At 40.0% G+C, this 19,447-nt stretch overlaps 1 protein-coding gene across 1 annotated transcript in view; it reads left to right on the top strand.

Moving 5' to 3' along the window:
- Positions 1-571: 571 nt before the first annotated feature.
- SF3B4 (splicing factor 3b subunit 4) overlaps positions 572-19,447 on the top strand; it is a 207,389-nt gene continuing 188,513 nt past the window's right edge. The window contains exon 1 of the mRNA XM_044079896.1: positions 572-726. Coding sequence (XP_043935831.1) covers positions 693-726 — 34 coding nt within the window. The 5' untranslated portion in view covers positions 572-692. The remainder of the gene's footprint in view (positions 727-19,447) is intronic.

The following is a 19,447-nucleotide window of genomic DNA, read 5'->3' as shown; positions in this document are numbered from 1 at the left end:
GCTTCATATTTTTGTCTATTCCTGACAAAACTTGAGGTTTTCTAGCATAGCATTAAGAATTGCAGTCGCTAAACAACAGCAGACCTTTAACTTTCAGACTTAATATCCTTCAGAAAATGTACGCTAATTCAAAACGTGTTATTCTAGAAACTTTATTAGATCAATACTTAAAATTCGTCCCTACTATTGGACTTATCCCCCCATTGCTTTTGGCTTTGTACAAGACTCTTTCACGAATACGTTGAGAGGTACGCTCACTATACTTAATCAAAATACAGAAATCAGATTTACTCAAAACTGAATGCATACAAAATTTTAACCTTTCTGTTACTGACATCGAATTAAACTGTTTCCGATACAACATAACACTCTCAAGATATGTGGAAATTAAAATTAAACTGCACATTTTACACACTATGTTAAAAAACATTTAAACAATCTTCCCTACGGTATTATCACAATGGTATTGTAACAATCTAATTCTACCCGGAGTACTGGTTACTTGTAGACACAAGTAGACTACGTTTACTTACGTCCCGTCATACTACAATTTTGCGTCATATCAATGCGCTGAATAATAAACGTTCTTGTGTCTACGCACGACGTTGGTTTGTAGTAACTAGTGATCAGTACATTAGATGAAAAGTTTAAAGTTTATAGTAGTGGGTTAAAGCGTTTGTTGTTGTGCTGGAATGGCGGCAGGTCCGATTTCGGAGAGGAATCAAGGTGAGTCTAAAATCAAGTGTATTACTTTCTCAAAGGGTAATGGAAGAACCTGAGGAACCGAATCTAAACTGCATGGAAGTCTGTGGAAAGGGGTAGTTGCTTAGATGTTGGATGGCTTTCAACTGTTTACCTTCAGAACTGGAGGAAAAAAGTGATGGAGTAAAGTCTTGAGCCAAACGTCAGGAGCATAAGTAAACATTAAAACAGTTGTGAGTTATGGTGCCATCTTTTTTAAGCACCGTTACAGACTTCAAGTAAGTCTGGAGCAGTAATATCCTGAGGTGACCTGGAACTGTGCTGATTCCTGAGGTTATTTTAGTTTAGCAGGGGATGTTATGGTAGAATGTGTCAAATAATTATACATTACAAGTTGGATTATTCTGAACACGTACGAATTGCCGATTGTGTGACTGACTTGTAACACTTGCCAGAGTTAATGAATGCAGTATATGGCAAATATTGATTGACAGTTATGCAAATACTAAACCCTGGTGTTAATTACTATGGGATGCTGTGCCCCTTATCTGAATAAATTCATGAAGATCACTCATCAGACCCATCATAGAGTACAACGCCCCATTTGGGATGTACCTTACAAGACACCTGCAACAGCTGGAAAGACCACAGAAGTACCGCACCAAGAGGATCGCTGGCCTCAAACAGATGCTCTATGCAGCTCGACTGAAGAAACTCCAGCTGTACTTGGTTGCATGCCGCCTACTCAGAGGTGATCTCTGCCTGACATACAAGGCCATGTCCAACCCAGAATTGATGGATATGCTCCACCTAAAGAAAACCATATCCCCTCGAGTCACATGATCTAGGGATCTAAACCTCACCACAACAATAAATAGGACGTGCTGGAGGGATAGATTCCTGTCCCAGAGACTTCCCATGCTTTGGAACAAGATTCCAATCTACATTAGGCAGAGCTCCTCGCTAACACTCTTTAAGAGTAACCTTGACGAGTGGATGGGAAACAGAAAGTTTACCCCGGGGATCACTTCAGTGACTGTGCTGGACAGAGGCACAGGGAACTAATCTAAGGGGGCTGCGAAAGCCAACACATTCTGGCTAGGCTTATAAATGCCTTCAGGCAGATAGCCTAGTACCTACTTATGAACTTATAAGATGATGTAGAACATCAGACCTTGCATAACTTTGGGACCAGAACACCAGGTGATATCACTGTGTGAAATCTAGTGTTAATTGTAATTACCTGTGTTCCTGTACTTCTGTTGTAGGTACACTGAGTTTTAAGCAGGAGATAGTACAGTTGTGTAAAATCTTACCATAACAGTAGACGTCCTTCTCTTCACTGTTGCAGTATTCTACATGGAATGGATGTCCTGCCTAGGACAGCCTGACGCTCAGTCATTATACAAAAGCCTAAAAAAGATCTTGTGTGTGCCGTACGTCACATTTATGCTCCTCTCACTGAATGTATTGCATAAAAAGGTACGTATGGATGCAACTACCCAGAAGTGAATTACTCCAGAAGAGAACAGTTGCCATAGCACAAACGAGTTTATGCACGTCCAGAAAGAAGTGCAGAACAAACAAAAGGGGGTTGGAGGGAGGGAGCGAGTACTGCAACCATGAATAGAAGGACATCTAATGTTACAATGAGGTTTTTACACAACTGTACTATGTCCTTCTATATCACTGTTGCAGTGTTCTACATAGAAGGGAGAGTAAAAAAGCTCAAGAAACAGAATGGGAGGTGGAAGTCTGAGAAGAGCTGTCAACAAACCCACATGAAATGGCTGCAGCAAAACCTGCTCTAGCCCTTGAAATTATATCCAACTTATAATACTTGGTAAAGGTATGCACTAAAGACCAAATAGCAGCTTCAGGGATGGAATTGGTGTCCAACCCCGTGAAGAAGGCACCAGAAGAGGCAACAGCTCTAACAGAAGTAGACAGAGATTTGCCATGAAAACAATAACAAAAGTAAATGGCCTTGGGTATCCAGTAGGAGATGGTTTCCTTAGAAACAGGCACACTGAAAGACCTTGGATGAAAGGAAACAAAAAGCTGACCAGACTTATGAACAGTCCTAGTTTTATCCAAATAGAATCTGTGCTATCTGTGCAAATCCAGGGTATACAGGACCCTCTTACTAGCAGACTAAGGAGAAGGGGAAAAAGGAAGGGAGTTGTACTGACTGATTCAAGGAAAACTCATTTACTATCTTGGGCATAAAAGATGGATTACTATGAAGTCACACCCTTTCTCTGTGAAAAACCAAAAAAGGAGGAATGGCCATAAGAGCCTGGAGCTTAGAAACCCTCCGAGCAGAAATAAGAGCCAGCAGCAAAACAATCTTCCAGGTACAGTGTTCTAAAGAAGCCAAATCTGCAGGCTCAAAAGGAGCCTGAATCAATTTTTCCAAAACAAAATTAAGGTCCCAAGGAGGAGGAATAAGTTTTCTTGGAGGTCTAATATACAGGACACCGTTAAGAAATTGTTTGACCTCAAAATGAAAAGGCAAAGAAATATTCAAGGACAGACTAGCAGAAATGGCTGACAAATGGGCCTTCACAGAAGAATAGGCCAAGCCAGACTGGAGAAACTCAGACAAATAAGAGAGAACCAGAGGGACCCCCACTGAAAAAGGCTCCTGGTTATAACCATGGCACCAGACCAAAACTCTCTTTTCCATTGGGACGTATAAGATTTCCTGATTGAGGGTTTCCTTGCCTCCTGTAAAACTGTGAGCATGTTCTCAGAAAAAAAGGTGCTTGAAAGGGATCAACACCCTATCACCTACAATGTCACTTGCAGAGTGGACAAGTGGGGATGGGTGAGAGATACTTATTGTCCTATGTGAGGACATCCAACTAATGAGGTAACATGTGATGACTACCCCTGGCCAGATGCATTAATAGGAGGAACCAGTGCTGTCTCTGCCAAAAGGAAGGCCACTGGCAAGGTTTTTGGGGGACTAGCTGAATCTTCTGCAGGACTCTTGGAAGTAGAGGAATGAAAGCATAAAGAACATTCCCCTTTCAAGCAAAGGAAATGGCATCTGTCTTCCAAGCCAGATGGCATGGCACTCTGGAACAAAAGAGAGGACGCTGCCTGTTCAGAGGGGAGGCAGAAGAATCTATCTGCGGGATACCTGACCAATGGACATTGTCCAGAAACACGTCTCTCTGAAATATCCAATTGTGAGCCTGTGTTTTGGATATGCTCAGAGTGTCTGCCACTACATTGTGCTGTGAAGGAATATATACTGTCTGAAGAGTTAACTGATAACAGAGAGTCACTTCCCAAGCCTGAAGTGCCATCCTCCAGAGGAGATAAGATTTTGTGCCCTACCCCCACTTATTGACATACCACATCACTGTAGTGTCTGTGTACACCTTCAAGGGGCCTGAAGAGAACATAGGGTGAAAAGCCTGAAGGGCCAGAATCGGAGCTCTCATCTGTTTGATGTTGATATGGGTCTGACTTCTGAGGGGGAGGCCAAAGACCCTGAACTTTCACGTGACCAAGAGACGCATCGATGAACAGCTCTTGAGAAGGGAATGAAGGCTGAAAGGGCTGGCCTGAGTTGAGTGAACTGTTGAATCTACCACTCAAATTCCTTTGTGAGACAGGGAAGGAGAGGTGCATTTAAATTCAGAGGGTGAAGATTCTGTAGCCAATCTGACTTGAGGTACGATTGAAGCATCTGCATATGTAGTCTGGCAAGAGAAAGCATTGGAATAGAAGAAGCCATGAATCCCAGAGCCTAAAGAAACTTCTTGACTGGCATGGCAGTCGGAGGAAGAAGAGACTGAAAGAAGGGTGTCCGTGACAATACCTTTTGGAGGTGGAAGAGAGGCCAACATTGGCACCGTCTGAATACTGCATCCCAGATACACATGATTCTGAGAGGGAGTCAGGATGGACTTTTGGAAGGTGATAGTAAACCCCAGACTTTGAAAATGTCTAGTAATCCCTCTAGGACCCTTAGAGATGATCAACCACGGTTCCCCCTTGACATCCAGAACAGACACCTACAAAGACTCGGAGGATGTGTGAAAAACAGATCACAGATCCATGCCGGCCTCCAGTGGGGTCTTGGCTAAGGAATTCAATGTAGATGCCTAATGACCTACAGAACTATTACGTGCTTCTAGAGGGATGTCCAGCAGAGATTGGACAGCTAAAGACTCTGGCTGAGACTTCTTGGCCTTTTTTTTACTATTCGGGAGTATCTTGGGGTTAAAGGATTCTGCCATGGAACCCTGGGCTAATTGTATAAGCCACTGGTTTTCAAGACAAATGGCCAGGAGAACAAACGGCTTTTGAGTGTCTTGGGCATAAATGCCTTACTGGTAGCTACAAGAGGTATGGTCGTGGGAAGTGCCCAAACAAAAAAGACATTCTTTGTGATGATCTTTATGGGGAATCTGCTCCCATACTGACTTTTTTCCCTTCTTGGATGACATGGAATCTAGGTAGTAAAATAAAAAAAAAAAATCATTTGTGTTGCTGAATATTCAGTACAGCAACAAGGCATTCAGACTAACTGGCAAAAACAGCGTTCAAACTGGCTGCAAAGAAGTTCTGGGTAGTTGTGTCAATACTTCCCTTTTATGTCTTACGTTCTGTGCATGGAGCATAAAGGTGAAGTACAGCGCATACAAGATCTTTTTTAGGCTTTTGCATACTGGCTGAGCATTGGCTGCCCTTGGCTGGGCATCTCTTCTTGTAGAATACTGCAGCAGTAATATAGAAGGAAATACATTGTTTCATTAATTCAGTTTGTAAGGGAGGTTGCTTTTACTCCTCTCTTTTTAAGTTTTTCTTAAGAATGAGACTGGGGAGTTGGGGTTGATAGCCCCCTTACAAATGAAATTAACCAAAAAAAAAGAAAATGCCAGAATCTGGTAGTGTTACAGCAGCAGGAGTTATCAGTGTGCTACCACTGTAACATACTAAGCACTATGCAGATGCATTGGCAAGGTTCAGTATTCACCATGTTCATAACTGTACCCTGCATTTCACGTTGTGTGAATGCATTTAACATCAGACATGGCTGCTGTTTATTTACTTACATAGTAAAGTCGTAATTTGCAGCTGGGCATTGAGTAGGAAAAGTACAGCACAGATTGTATATCATTGACATTACAGAACCAAGTTCATACTTAGCAACTTGTGTATTGATAAAGCAAACTAAACTCAAAGTTAATACAGAACTCTACAAATTGTTCACAACATACGAAAGCGATCACAGAATTTTGTGTTTAGTGTAATTCCGCTTATGTGGAGAACTCTCTCATTCCACAGATGGGGTGGGGATGTGTAGCATATAACAAGGGGACACAACCCCTCCCCATCAGAACTTACAAAAATATTTGCAACAGATGGCAAGGGAGTTGTGCACCCCCCCTTACCCTTCACAGAACAAGAGTAAACATCAGAAACCAGCTGCACAGCTGAAAACTGTAAGCTTTCCTGCCAAGAACCATGATTTTTCACCCTCACTCACCATTATAAACACAAGTCAGATAAAACATTTAAGAGTTGTCTGCAGAAATTGTTTTAAATTAAGATAAAGGCTCGATTGAGCATAGTCTTTCTGACATTTACTTTGGAAAGTAGCTTTTGAACAACAATGCAACTTTCCCTTAAATGTTTAGCTAAAGTAAATATTGAAATTACTACAAATTACATTTTCTGTATTTGTTTGCAGTTTATTTGTGTACTTTTGGTTTGATTCTCTGATGCACTGCTGTCAGAAGTGAGACTTCATTGCATGCTTACATAATGAGCAGGACTCCTAAAATTGCCAATTGCAGTATTATTCCTGTGCTCTGTTTTCCTTGGTATAATGTGCATTATGCTTTCTTTCCATAATGCCCATCAGTGAATTGTGAGTTTACAGTGTAAGTAAGTAAATGGCAGTAGGTCACAAAAATGGTCAATTACAGTATTGTTGTGCTTGATTGTCAATTTTGTCAGTTATACATTCATTATTTTTTACTGCATGATTAAATAGCAGTTTAATTTCTGTTTTTATGTTATTCATCTTGATTCATTCAAGGGCAGTACTCCATAATGTTACAAACTTTCCAATATATTTCAAACATAATGTCAAATTAAATAATGATACAGTTCTTAGTAGTGTATGATAAAAAAACTATGTTAAAAAATTTGCATATGTAGTTTGGGACCAACAGATCAGTTGAGGAAGTGGTTACTTTCTGTACTGAGTTGGAATGGTCAACTCTGGAGGTGTGCATTGATGTAAGGTGGTTAGTGGGGTTTCTACTGTGCTTCTAGGGGGTGTTGCTGATTTATAATATACACTCCAAGTAGTAACTGTTGCTCAGTTGTGGTTCATTGCCATTATTTGAAAAAGAATGTTCTTGCTTATTTTTTTTCTCCTTTAATGTCATTACATGAATGGGCTTTATTTTATGATGCACTCGGCATTTTGTTAGGTATGTACATGCTGATGTCTACATAACCCATCAGTTAAATCATTCATACCTTGTAGCTGTAAAATGGTGCACCTACACCAACTTACACACATTCGTAGATTCCTGAGCATTTTCTGAAAAATGATGATCATGCTGATGTTCCAGTACGAAAGAGCCAAACAATGTATTAAAAATATATTTAAAAAAGCTTAAACAAATATAAATGTACCGTGAACAGAAAAATGCTGTTACAAAGGTATGGAAAGTCTTTACAATGGAGTAAGTCAGTGGAATCGCAGATTTTACCTCAGTCACATAGTGTATACTGCGGTGGTGGTGCTGCGGTAGCGTTGTCGCTTCACAGTTAGACGTTGCCCGTTCGATTCTCAGTTAGAGCGTCTTCTGTGTGGCGACATGCGTGAATGGGCGTTCCTTCGTTGAAAGTTGTGCGTTAGCCCGGCAAGCCAGCACGTAAAAATATACTGCCAATCATTAGCGGACCGGAGTTCCGCTGTGGCGACCCCTAACCGGGAAAAAGCCGAAAGACACAAACATAGTGTAATGCACTAGAATCTAGAATTATAGTTTTCTTCAAAATTTCTTGAACAACTTTTCAAATCTTGGAAGCTTATTTTCTGTAAATGTAGTGTTAACAGACCTGAGCTTTTAGAGGATAGCAAGAAATTCCTTTTAGTGTACTTGTTTGTTGAAATAGTATGCTTATTTTCATGATTGACCATAAAAAGTAGCACTCATTTTTTTTTAAGCTGTGCAACTTACAGTGGTGACATCAAAAACATTTTCTCCACTATTTAAGCTTTTACCTGATTATATGTGTTATAGTTATACGATTTGGAAGTAATGTCCATATGAAAATGGTGTGCAGCTTCCTAATTACTGGCAAACAGTTATTGGTTTCTCTCGTATAGTGCATTGTACTTGTCTGTCTCCCACCATAACATTACACCTTCCAGTAACGTGTAGCTTACTCAGTTGTGAAATATGAGCAACAGTTTAGAACCAGTGGATTATATCTCCACTGCAGTGCATTTGTAGATTAACTAGTTTATTTCCTACACCTCACCCTTTCATATGTTGTGTATTTACTGGTGAGTCGCAACTTAAGGAGTCCACTCCCCAAAGTGCCACAGCATAGTTGTTTTAAAAATGTTACTCTTGTGAAGACTGTATGTTATTTTATTAATTAATAGTTTAGCCTCTTTGCTGTGGGTAAGGTTCTGTTTATCACAGGCATGCTGATTGGTTTGTCCCAATTGGCATGCATGATTTTGAATAGAAGTTAGGCTTCATTTTATAACTTATCTAAAATCCTTGACTGGGTGTGCGTAATACTTGGTTTACCATGGCTGGTGTAGTTTGATCATGAGTCTAAAAGCTTGAGTTCAAATAAAAAAGCCAGCTGTAAGTAGCTAAAGCATTACCCAGTCCCAGGAGTGGATTATAACTGCTGTACAATGCCATTATTATTATTATACAATGCCTACCCTAAAAACGTGCACGCTGATTGGCCAGCCCAACCAGCGTGCCCGTGGTAAATCCCTCAATATACTAACGGAAAAAGGTCCGGTCGCCCGGACTTTTTCCGTTAGTATAACATCTCGCTATGTTAAAAGAGTTTAACATAGCGACACAGATTTAAAAAAAGCAACGGAGATCTCCGTTGCTTTTTTTAAAGCTGTCTCGCTATGTTAAACTCCTTTAACATAGCGACACAGTAAAAAGCAAAGGAGATCTTGCGATCTCCGTTGCTTTTAACTTTCTCGCTAGGTTAAAGGAGTTTAACATAGCGAGACAGCTTTAAAATAAGCAACGGAGATCTCCGTTGCTTATTTTAAAGCTGTCTCGCTATGTTAAACCCATTTAACATAGCGAGACAGTAAAAAGCAATGGAGAACGCAAGTTCTCCGTTGCTTTTGCCCACAGCTCTGATGTACTGCGTAGGCATGCGCAGTACATCAGAACTGCTGCGGAACACCAGACAGGTGCGGAAGGGCAGCAAAGAGGCATTATACAATGCCATTATTTAAGAAAAGTAATTATTTCTTTTCTTAAATAATGGCATTGTATATAATAACCACTTCTGGGTGTGTAATGCTGGATTTACCCACGGTTGTCTTTGTTTGGTCCTCGGGCTTCGGGACCAAACCACGCCAACCGTGGGTAAATCCAGCATTACCCACACCCAGGCGTGGGTTATTGCTATATTAAGGTACTTTTCTGTTAAACCCCTACCAGTTTGCGCTGCTGTATTTTGCTGGTATTTGAGTAGCTGACACAAGTGTCTGTATAACAAGTACATCTGTACAACTAACACACAAGTTTCTATTTAATGGAAAAGTACCTAAGTCACAGATTTGTACATTCATACAGGAACGTTTGATGTTTATTGCTAAAGGTTTGGAGACAGGCAACGGATATAGCAGAGTAGGACTGACTGTTGTAAAGAAACTGTCACACATTCTGAAGTATTCCTTTTTCCCTGAATGTGACAAGTTATTCATTTTTACTCCTTCTTACAGAAGCGAGAACTAGTAGGGGTTTAACAGAAAAGTACCATTAATAAACTTTTTAAAAGGTAGTTTACCTTTTAAAATAAAGGCATTGTGTTTGCAGACCCCTTCCTGACTTTAGCAGCTGGGAATGCATCCTTAATGTAGTGAGCACGAGGTTAAATAAACTTAAGTGCACATGCTGTACACTCTTTACTAGAGGATACTTACAGACTCCTGACATTGTATTGTGAATTATATATTTTGTGTGTGCCTCAAATTGCACGCAAGCAAAGGATGAAAGACATTTTGTTTTTCTGCATTGTGTTGCAGTGAATATAGCCTGCTGTAGCTTTTGTTTTCAATAGCTACAGCTGCACAGTCTTGTGTTTTTGTGTGTGAGAGTTACTTTCCCCCAACTCATTGGTAAATCTGAATTTACAACTAGCACAATGTTTTTTTGTTTCCAAGCAGTGTGCATCTTTCAGAGTATTAATGATATTGTATAGAAATTACTAACAGTACTTTTGAATGTCTTGTATGCAGTGGAGTAAAAAATAATTGACAACAATGTACATGTTGAACAGCTTTTATTGGCGAACAGAGCTTTGTAAGACAATTAAAAGAACTACAGTTGTAATTGATTAAACTGAACATAACATAGTAATAGCAAAAACTGTCATCAAGTGAGAGGCATTTGGAGAGACTGTATATAAGAAATGTCAGGTGTAAGATGGTGATTCTTAAATCAATTTTTAGTGTGGTGTTTTGACTGTTGAGTTACATGGTGGAGAGTGTAATTCTAGAAGTTAAAGTCCTGTTCAGCATTATTAGTTGGGCCTGCTTTGAATGATATGCTGCAGGTAAACTGTGAAAACGGGGTGGTGTGCTTAACGCTGTGGATAGAACACCTAAAGAGAGTTGTTACAAGGATGTTGTTTGTTGGTGCAGTGGTTGATAAACCATTGAAGACTTTGGTCTAGTTGGTAATGGATTTTAAGTATATTTCTGGAAAACATTAATATTGACAGCCATGAACAACTAGGGCAAGTTGCAATCTGTTACATTGAAGTTTGTTTTGAGAAATGTTGGTTTAAAGGTAGGTAGCCTGTTGTACAGTTTCGTGTGGCATTTTGGTCTTGTTATAGCACTAGCTCCGAGTTGTAATTAAAGCCATAGAAACATTCATGTAAAGTGCCATTGAGTGACTTTCATTTTTTCTGTCGAGTGACACTTTTCTTATATATTGTTAACACTGACAGGGACAGGTGTTTTACAGAATATTTTCAGAAACCTGCTACTGGATGAGCTACTACATCAAGCGATAACATAATTGAAGAGCACTTTCTCGCATGCATTTTTGTGATGCATATGTTGAGACCCTCAAACTCTGGGCTAATTTGGAGTACTTATTGGTTGTGACTGTTAGCCATTTGAATTTATGAAACTGGGATTAATAAAAAGGTATATTTTGTGTTGAGACCATGTACAGTTTGGTTTCCTTTATTTGGAATTACTGTGAAACGCATTAATTGTCTTCAGCATTGTCCATTTAAATGACTATCTTCATATGCAGTGGATATAAAAAGTGTACACACCCCTGTTAAAATGCCAGGTTTTTGTGATGTAAAACGTGAGACCACAATAAATCCTTTAAAAATTTTTCCCACCTTTAATGTGACGTATAACCTGTACAATTCAATTGAAAAACAAATAAATGTGTTAGGAGGGAAAATATAAAAAAATAAAAAACAGAATATGCTGGTTGCATAAGTGTGCATACCCTTAAACTAATACTTTGTTGTGTGTGCACACCCTTAAACTAATACTTTGTTGAAGCACTTTTTGATTTAACTACAGCATTCAGTCTTCTTGGGTAGGAGTCTTATCAGCATGGCACATCTTGACTTGGCAATATTTGTGCACACTTCCTTGCAAAAGCATTCTAAATCTGTCAGATTGCTAGGGCATCTCTTGTGCACAGCCCTCTTCAGGTCACACCCCAGATTTTCTATTGGATTTAGGTCTGGGCTCTGGCTGGGCCATTCCAAAACTTTAATTTTCTTCTGGTGAAGCCATTCTTTTGTTGATTTGGATGTATGCTTGGGGTCATTGTTATGTTGAAAGGTGAAATTCCTCTTCATCTTCAGCTTTGTAGCAGACACCTGAAGGTTTTGGGCCAAAAGTGAATGTTGTTTGGAACTGTGCTTAATTCCCTCCACCTTGACTAAAGCCCCAGTTCCAACTGAAGAAAAGCAACCACAAAGCATGATACTGCCACCACCGTGCTTCACTGAGGGGATGGTGTTCTTTTGGTGATGAGAAGTGTTGTTTTGCACCAAACATACCTTTTGGAATTGTGGCCGAAAAGTTCAACCTTGGTCTCATCAGACCATAGCACATTTTCCGCATGTTTTTGGGAGACTTGATGTATTTTTTTACAAATTTTAGCCAGGCATGGATGTTTTTCTGTGTAAGAAAAGGCTTTTGTTTTGCAACCCTACCCCATAGTCCAGACATATGGAGAATACGGCAGATTGTTGTCACATGTAGTAAACAACCAGTACTTGCCAGAAATTCCTGCAGCTCCTTCAGTGTTGCTGTAGGTAGGTCTCTTGGCAGCCTCCCTGACCAGTTTTCGTTTTGTCTTTTCATCAATTTTGGACGTCCAGTTCTTTGCAACGTCACTGTTGTCCCATATTTTCTCCACTTTTTGATGGCTGTCTTCACTGTGTTCCATGGTATATCCAATGCTGTGGAAATGTTTTTGTACCCTTCTCCTCACTGATGCCTCTCAATAATGAGGTCCCTTTGATGCTTTGTAAGCTCTCTGCGAACCATGGCTTTTGCTGTAGCAGGCAACTGAATAAATGTCAGGAAAATCCTACTAGGACAGCTGAGCTTTATTTGGGGTTAATCATAGTCTCCCTAATTGATGGCTGCTGTGTACCAAAGGATATGGAATGCTGTAATTAAATCAAAAGGTGCTTCAACAAAGTATTAGTTTAAGGGTGTGCACACTTATGCAACCAGCGTATCGTACGTTTTTTTTATATTTTTTTCCCCTAACAGATTTGTTTGTTTTTCAATTGAATTGTACAGGTTATAGGTTACATTAAATGTGGGAAAAGTTTTGAAATGATTTATTGTGGTCTCATTTTTTTATATCTCAAAAATCTGGCATTTTCACTGGGGTTTATACACGTTTTATATCCACCTTATAAGAACTGTACAGTTTTTCAGCAGTAAGAATTTTTTTGCAGGTATTCTGAGTAGGTCTGTATTTTCAGTGAGAGTTCCAGTGTTGCAAACATTATACTACCTAGCAGAGGCATATTGTAATTTACTTTCTTGGTAGCTAATATTGCATGCCAGAGCTTATTGCGTCTCCTTCCTGTTAATTCCTGTGCTTTGGCAAGTTGGGCAGTATTTTGCTGCCAAAAATATCTGCTCAATGCAGATAGGTATTGTCCTAGCCGAGTGTTAATGAAAATTATATTAGTAGGTTAGGCATATTTATTCTTCACCCATGTTGACTCATTTTTGTCCCTCCAGAATGCTACTATAAGCAATGGCCAGTGCCCAGTAAGTGGCACTGTCTGGTTTCCATTTTCTTTTTGTTTAGAAAAGATTGCTTTCAGTGTTGCTTCTACAGCTGAACTTCGGGCTGTGGTAAATTGATGTGATAATGGCGTCTATAGGTTCATAGGTTCATACTAGGCTATCTGCCCTGGGGCAATTATAAGCCTAGCCCGATTCTGTATGGCTTACGCCACCCCTTGATTTGAGTATACTGTGCCCTTTTTTAAGGTTTATAGGTTCATAGGTTCATACTAGGCTATCTGCCCATTTTGTCTTTACATAATTCTGGCTACTTTGTCAATTGTAATCTTCCAATTAAAATTTCTGATAAATGGTTTTGCTTTTATAGTGGACAATAAGTTATTTAACAGACTGTAATATACTTTTAAAAAGAGCTGTTATTTTTTTCTGTCCGTTTTAAAGGTAGTGTAAGTTAACTGAAAGCATATTTTCTGTGGAGAACTCCCCCCCCCCCCAAGAAAAAAAAATGCTTGGAGACCAGTTCTGGATCTTTCTTTCCTAAACCTGTTTGTGACCATGTCGAAAGTTTACTGGTAACACTAGACGTAAGAGATGATTATCATCACATTCCTATTCATCCAGACTTCAGACATTTCTTAAGGTTTTGTGCATCTGGATAACATTATCAGTTATCTGCGTTACCCTTTGAACTGTTGATTACATCAAGAGTGTTCAGCAAGTATCTACCTCCGATTATAGTTCATTGCAGCCTACAGGATATCTACATTTTTTCACATCTAGTTGACTTGCTTATCTTTGCAGAGACTTTTACGAGGTGTAAGGAATCTTTCTCATGAGTGAAAGAGCTCTTGCACAAATAGGGATTCCAAGAGACCATTCAAAAGTCTTTCTTGACTCCCTCACACAGGGTTGTGTTCCAGAGATGTCGGCTAGACACCTCAGTTCAAGAGCTTTTCTTTCACATGGAAAATATTAGATCTTTATTTAGATCTGTTTGTAATGTTTTCCACTCAAACTTCAGTCACTGTGAGGGAATATTTCAGGAGTTTGGGTCTGATTGCATCTGTAATTCTCGTGATACCCTTGGCAAGAGTCTACATGAGAAAAATACAATGGTATCTGACCTCTCTTTGGTCCAAGCATCAGTGCCTCTTAGCTTTTCAGATTCCAGTGCTGGGGGTTGTCAGATGAGAAATCTTTTGATGGAGACAACTGTTATCCTTAAATCCAGGTCTCCCCTTCTCCCTTCCTGCTCCAAAGCAGTCGGTCATCACATATGCTTCAGACTTTGCTTGGGGAGCAGTCTCAGGAGGGATAAAAGTGGAGGGGCAGTGGGGCACCCAAGGACAGGCTCAAGCACGTAAATATCGGAGATTCTTTCCCTGATGAAGGCACTCGATTCTCTGAACCATCTTTGGTCCGCAGGACATCTTCATGTAGTTGCAAACAATACAACAGTCATGTGGTACATAAACATGCAAGGGGGAACCATATTGTGCCCCCCTTTGTATACTAGCCACGTTTAACTTGGGATATAGCTTCACAGTATGGTCTCACTCTACAGACATCCTACATCTCGTCGGAGCAAAATTGTGTGGCAAACTAGTTGAGTAGGACCACGGCAGACCCTCACAAATGGAAACTAGATCTCTTCCAAAATTTGAACCATCTGTGGGAAATTCCTCAAGTAGACCTCTGTTCAGAGAAGAGGCAGAATTCTCTTCCAGGACTAAGACCTGGAAGACCGCTGCTTTTCTTTGGACAGGAATGTTCCTTTCCACTAATATCCAGGGTATGTCTGAAGATTCAGAAAGAATCCCCTAAGACGATTGTGGTGCCTTCTGGCTCAGGCAACTGTGGTTCTCCCTTCTTTTGGAAATGGCCGGGGTAATTACCACAAGCTTCCCCATAGACTGTATCTAGTCACACAAGACCAGGAGTGTTTGATACACTCCACCATCAGTCGTCTTCAGTTGACTGCCTGGATGATAGGTCTTAATTACTTTTAGGCACCTGTTTTCTGAGGATGTGTAACAGCTACTAATGGAGGCAAAAAAGCCTACTAATTGAAAATTATATATTAGTAAATGTAAAAGGTTTTCTTGTTGTCTCAACATAACCAGCACCCATTCAGGGCTAGTTGTTCACTAGTTTTACATTATTTGTGTGAGTTGCAATCCTATGGTCTTTATTATTCCTCTGTCAGGGTTCATTTATTATCCATTTTGGTGTGTCTGCCCATTGATTCTCCTATTTCAGTGCAGTCTTGTGTCAAAATGTTCTTGAAAGGGATTTTGCATAAGAAGTCTCTTGGAAAAAAAACAATGGCCCCTCCTTGGGATCTTAATTGTGTTAGAAAAGCTAGCACTTGTTCTATTTGACCAGCTGATTTGGCTTACTTGGGGTTCTTAACATGGAAAACTGTTTTACTGATTGCTCTGACCTCTGTAATAAGGGTGTATGGGTTGCTACTTCTTATGGCGAGTCCACCCTATCTTGCTTTTCCACAGGGGTAAGGTTTCTTTGAAAATTGATCCTTCTTTTATGCCTGAAGTGGTGTCCTAGTTTTCTTTAAGTTAAACTATCCATCTCTCCGTTTTCTTTCCTGAACCTAAAAATGAGGGCATTAAGGATACTCCATACCTTGGATGTCCACAGACAACCTGGGTACTGTCTTGACAGAACTGAATCTTAAAGTTCAGATCAGTTGTTAATTTCTTGTGAAGGTAAGAAAAAAGGACAACCTGTGTCAAAACAAGCTGTTACCTTTTATTGTACTCGCCATAACATATCCAGACAGAGTCAAGGCCTACTCTACCAGTGCCTTGGTTTCATCTGTCTCTTTTGAAAGGGTTGAATTCTACAAGTGTTCTAGAAAGTGCTACTTGGTCCTCTCTACATACTTACTAAGCACTAAAAGCTTGATTCCATCTAGGTGAAGTCTTTCTAGGATCCTTCTCCAGAGGCTTTAGGACCCTTCTCCTTCCACCTCCCAAATATAGTTGGCTATGGTAATCTACTTGTATTGCTAAGGCTGTTGCAACAGTGATCAGTATGAAGAACATAGTACAGCTGTATAAAATGAACTTACCATAGCAGTACATGTTAGCATGGTCATTGCTGTAGTAGACTCTCCCTCCATCCTCCTTGTTTTTTTTTATGCAAGGTGTGGATATTTATTTTTCATTGTTCCTCACGTCATTGTTTTAGGACTCTGCCTCCCTGTCTGCTGGCAGGAAATCTCTGAAGGGCTTCATACCCAAACTTGTCTTTTAGTCAGCTCAGCTCAAGCCATTTGATAGTTTGGTGCATAGAAGGTGCCCTGAAGCTGTGGAAGCTGGATGGCTGTTATATCCTTGGCAGGATATAACCCATATAGGCTACCGCAGCAGTGGTCATTCAAACATCTGTTATGTTAAGTTCAACTTAAACAACTGTACTTTCCTTCTCCCCCATGAGATTAAGTTGACTTGCCCACTGTTCAGCAGTTATTAGACAGCTGGGCTGTTTAGATAGTGCTTTTGTCAGAACTTTGGGGGTGGGGGGCTCAAAAAAGAAAAAAAAGTGAAGACTTGCTTTAGATTCGAAACCTGAATACTTAATGTAAACAGAAACAAAAAGTTCATGTTTGGACTTGCAGTATACTTTTATACGTTTTCAGTTTTAGGATGCTTATGTAGTTAACTTTGGACATTCGGAATGGTTATCCACAAACACACAGATGGTTTCTAACATTTCATGTAGCAAACTGCTGCTGCTGTTTCACTTCCTTGGCATTTATACTGTGCTCAAACTATTCACAAAGTGCCTGGCATGCACTTTTCATTTTCTGAGATGGCCGGGAATACATATTTACCCATATTTGATGAATTGGCTTATTTGCACTATCTTTACAGCCTTCATTTGGCACTTTAAAAGATTGTACATCATTGCTGAAGTCTGGGCATTTCTGTTGTTAGAAAATCTGATCCATCCTCCTCTTAGAGTTTTATAGGAATTTTTCTTTGCAGCAAAGCCTCCAGAATCTCCTTATCCAACACAGGATACAGTTAATGATGGACTTCCCTCATGTCTCATAGCAGTATGTTTTGACTGCAAAAATATTTTAAGACTCTGGATTGGAAGTGCTACTCCATCTTCATGGTTCCAAACACATTGGGTAAATAGCGTTTATATCACATTATCGAAAGATGAAAATAGCGAATGCTATTTCATCAGCCCCAAAACATCTAAACATGAAAATATCGAACATTCAGAACTGCTCCAAAACACATACACACAACTCAAGCACATCAAACAAACAGCAACCACACACATACACTTAAATTCCTACATCTAACGCTACACTAAACTAAACCTACACTATTATCTACCCACTTACCTTAACCCAAACCCTAACCCTAAGGTCTGTCACTATCGCACACTCACGTAACCCGCACACTAACCCTAACTCACTTAAACCACCCCTAACCCTAATATACAAATAATTGCACACTTACCTGAACCCAACCCGTAACTTTCCACCACAACACTAAGAATAGCGAAGCCACAGAAACGGCCAACCGAATTCTTTCCCAAGGAAAGAATCTGTTGTTCTGCAGCTTCGCTATTCTTAGCGTTCGCTGAATAGTGTTCGATATTAGAACATTTGAAGTTTTAATACTTCGATGTTCTGATATAGACCCGGTAAATACACTAGCATTGCAGGAACCTGTGGTACCTGAGCTACTAGACTTTGGATTGCATTCTTTCACTTTTCTATCTTTGAAGAAATTTCTGCTGTGGCAGTAGCAGATCGTGGTTATCCATTGGCCCATTTTCTTGCTTGTAATCCCAAATTGGAAGCTTATTGCAGATTTGTTAGATATGATGCTTATTTCCAGTACTTGAAAGTCCAAAGATTATTGGTCAGAGAAAACAAGAAGTAAACTTCAAATAAAAGATGTCCAGTCCTGAAGTCAGAGGTTTTAGTAGTGATTTGGTACATAGTCTACATAGTCTGTTACCGGATCATTATTTTGTTTGTTTACATTTTGTTTCCCAGGAGAATTCAAGTGGATTGTACGGAACCCCCTTTTCAGCAGACCTGGAGAGAAGTGCTCTATTATACTGCATACAGTGAATAGAAAAAGGACTGCTAAGTGGCACAACAGATAGCATTGTTGCCTCACAGCAAGAGGTTCCCCGTGTTCGATTCTTGGCTGGGGTGCATTCTGTGTGGAATATGCCTGTCCTCCTTGTGTTCACGTGTGTGTCCTTCTGGTGCTCGCAGGAGGGCAGCAGGACTAGCTACCTGGTGGTGTAAACCTTGGCTCTAATGATTGACTGTTGAAGTGACACACAGACCCCATATGCAAAAATGGGGGGAAAGGGGGTGATGGATGAATAGAAATAACCATATAGTATTTACATATAAGTTTGCAGTAGTTCCCTATATGGGATATTGCACACAAGCTTGCATTGTAAGGTATGGCATATACAGTAAATATCAGAGGTCATCACATGTTACAGTGATAGCAAGTACCAGTTGTTATGATAGTTGGTCATTCAACACTGTGAACTTTTGACTTTTCGTTGACAGATTCATATATGGGATTTTTTTATATAATCATTTCATCAGTGAGACATGCATCAATGCGAAAACGTGGAATTGCGTATACAGCCTAATATATTAATTTTAATCAGAAATATAGTGTATTGCTTTACGGTTGAAGAAGAGTGATAGCTGTGTGACCTGATGGGAAGAATGTGGATTGGGTGGGAGTGATTTTGGTGTTATGACTGGCTAGGATAGTGGATTATCTGGAGTTCTGCTTATTGGAGGATGAAATGCAGTGTGAGGGGTTTGTTTTTCTCTCTAAGTACTTGTAGTGGGGGGGGGGGTGAGTGGGAGTTGGGGAAGTGGAGTGAGCCTGAAAGTAGTGAAGGGTGAACATTGCAGGATCACTGAAGTCGATAAGTGGGCTTATTTGTATCGATCAGGTGAGAATTTCCTTTGTAGTTCTGCCTTGTTAATTTATAGAACTGCAGACAAGTTAGCTGGCTTGGCTGAATAGATTGTGTAAGGGGAAAGCACTAAAGAGAGGGACTGAAACAAGAAAAGACTCTAATCATAAAATACTGGGGCAGGAGTACGACTGATTTGATTAGACTGACAGAAGGGAATTCATGTCTTTAGATATGGGCGTAACCTATATCTAATCTGCTGTGTTACATGGCTATGATGTG

This window comes from Protopterus annectens, chromosome 8.part0 (assembly GCF_019279795.1).
Source record: "Protopterus annectens isolate FY-2018-M chromosome 8.part0, PAN1.0, whole genome shotgun sequence".
In the NCBI taxonomy this organism is placed as follows: domain Eukaryota; kingdom Metazoa; phylum Chordata; order Ceratodontiformes; family Protopteridae; genus Protopterus; species Protopterus annectens.
This window is presented reverse-complemented; position numbering and strand designations above follow the sequence as displayed.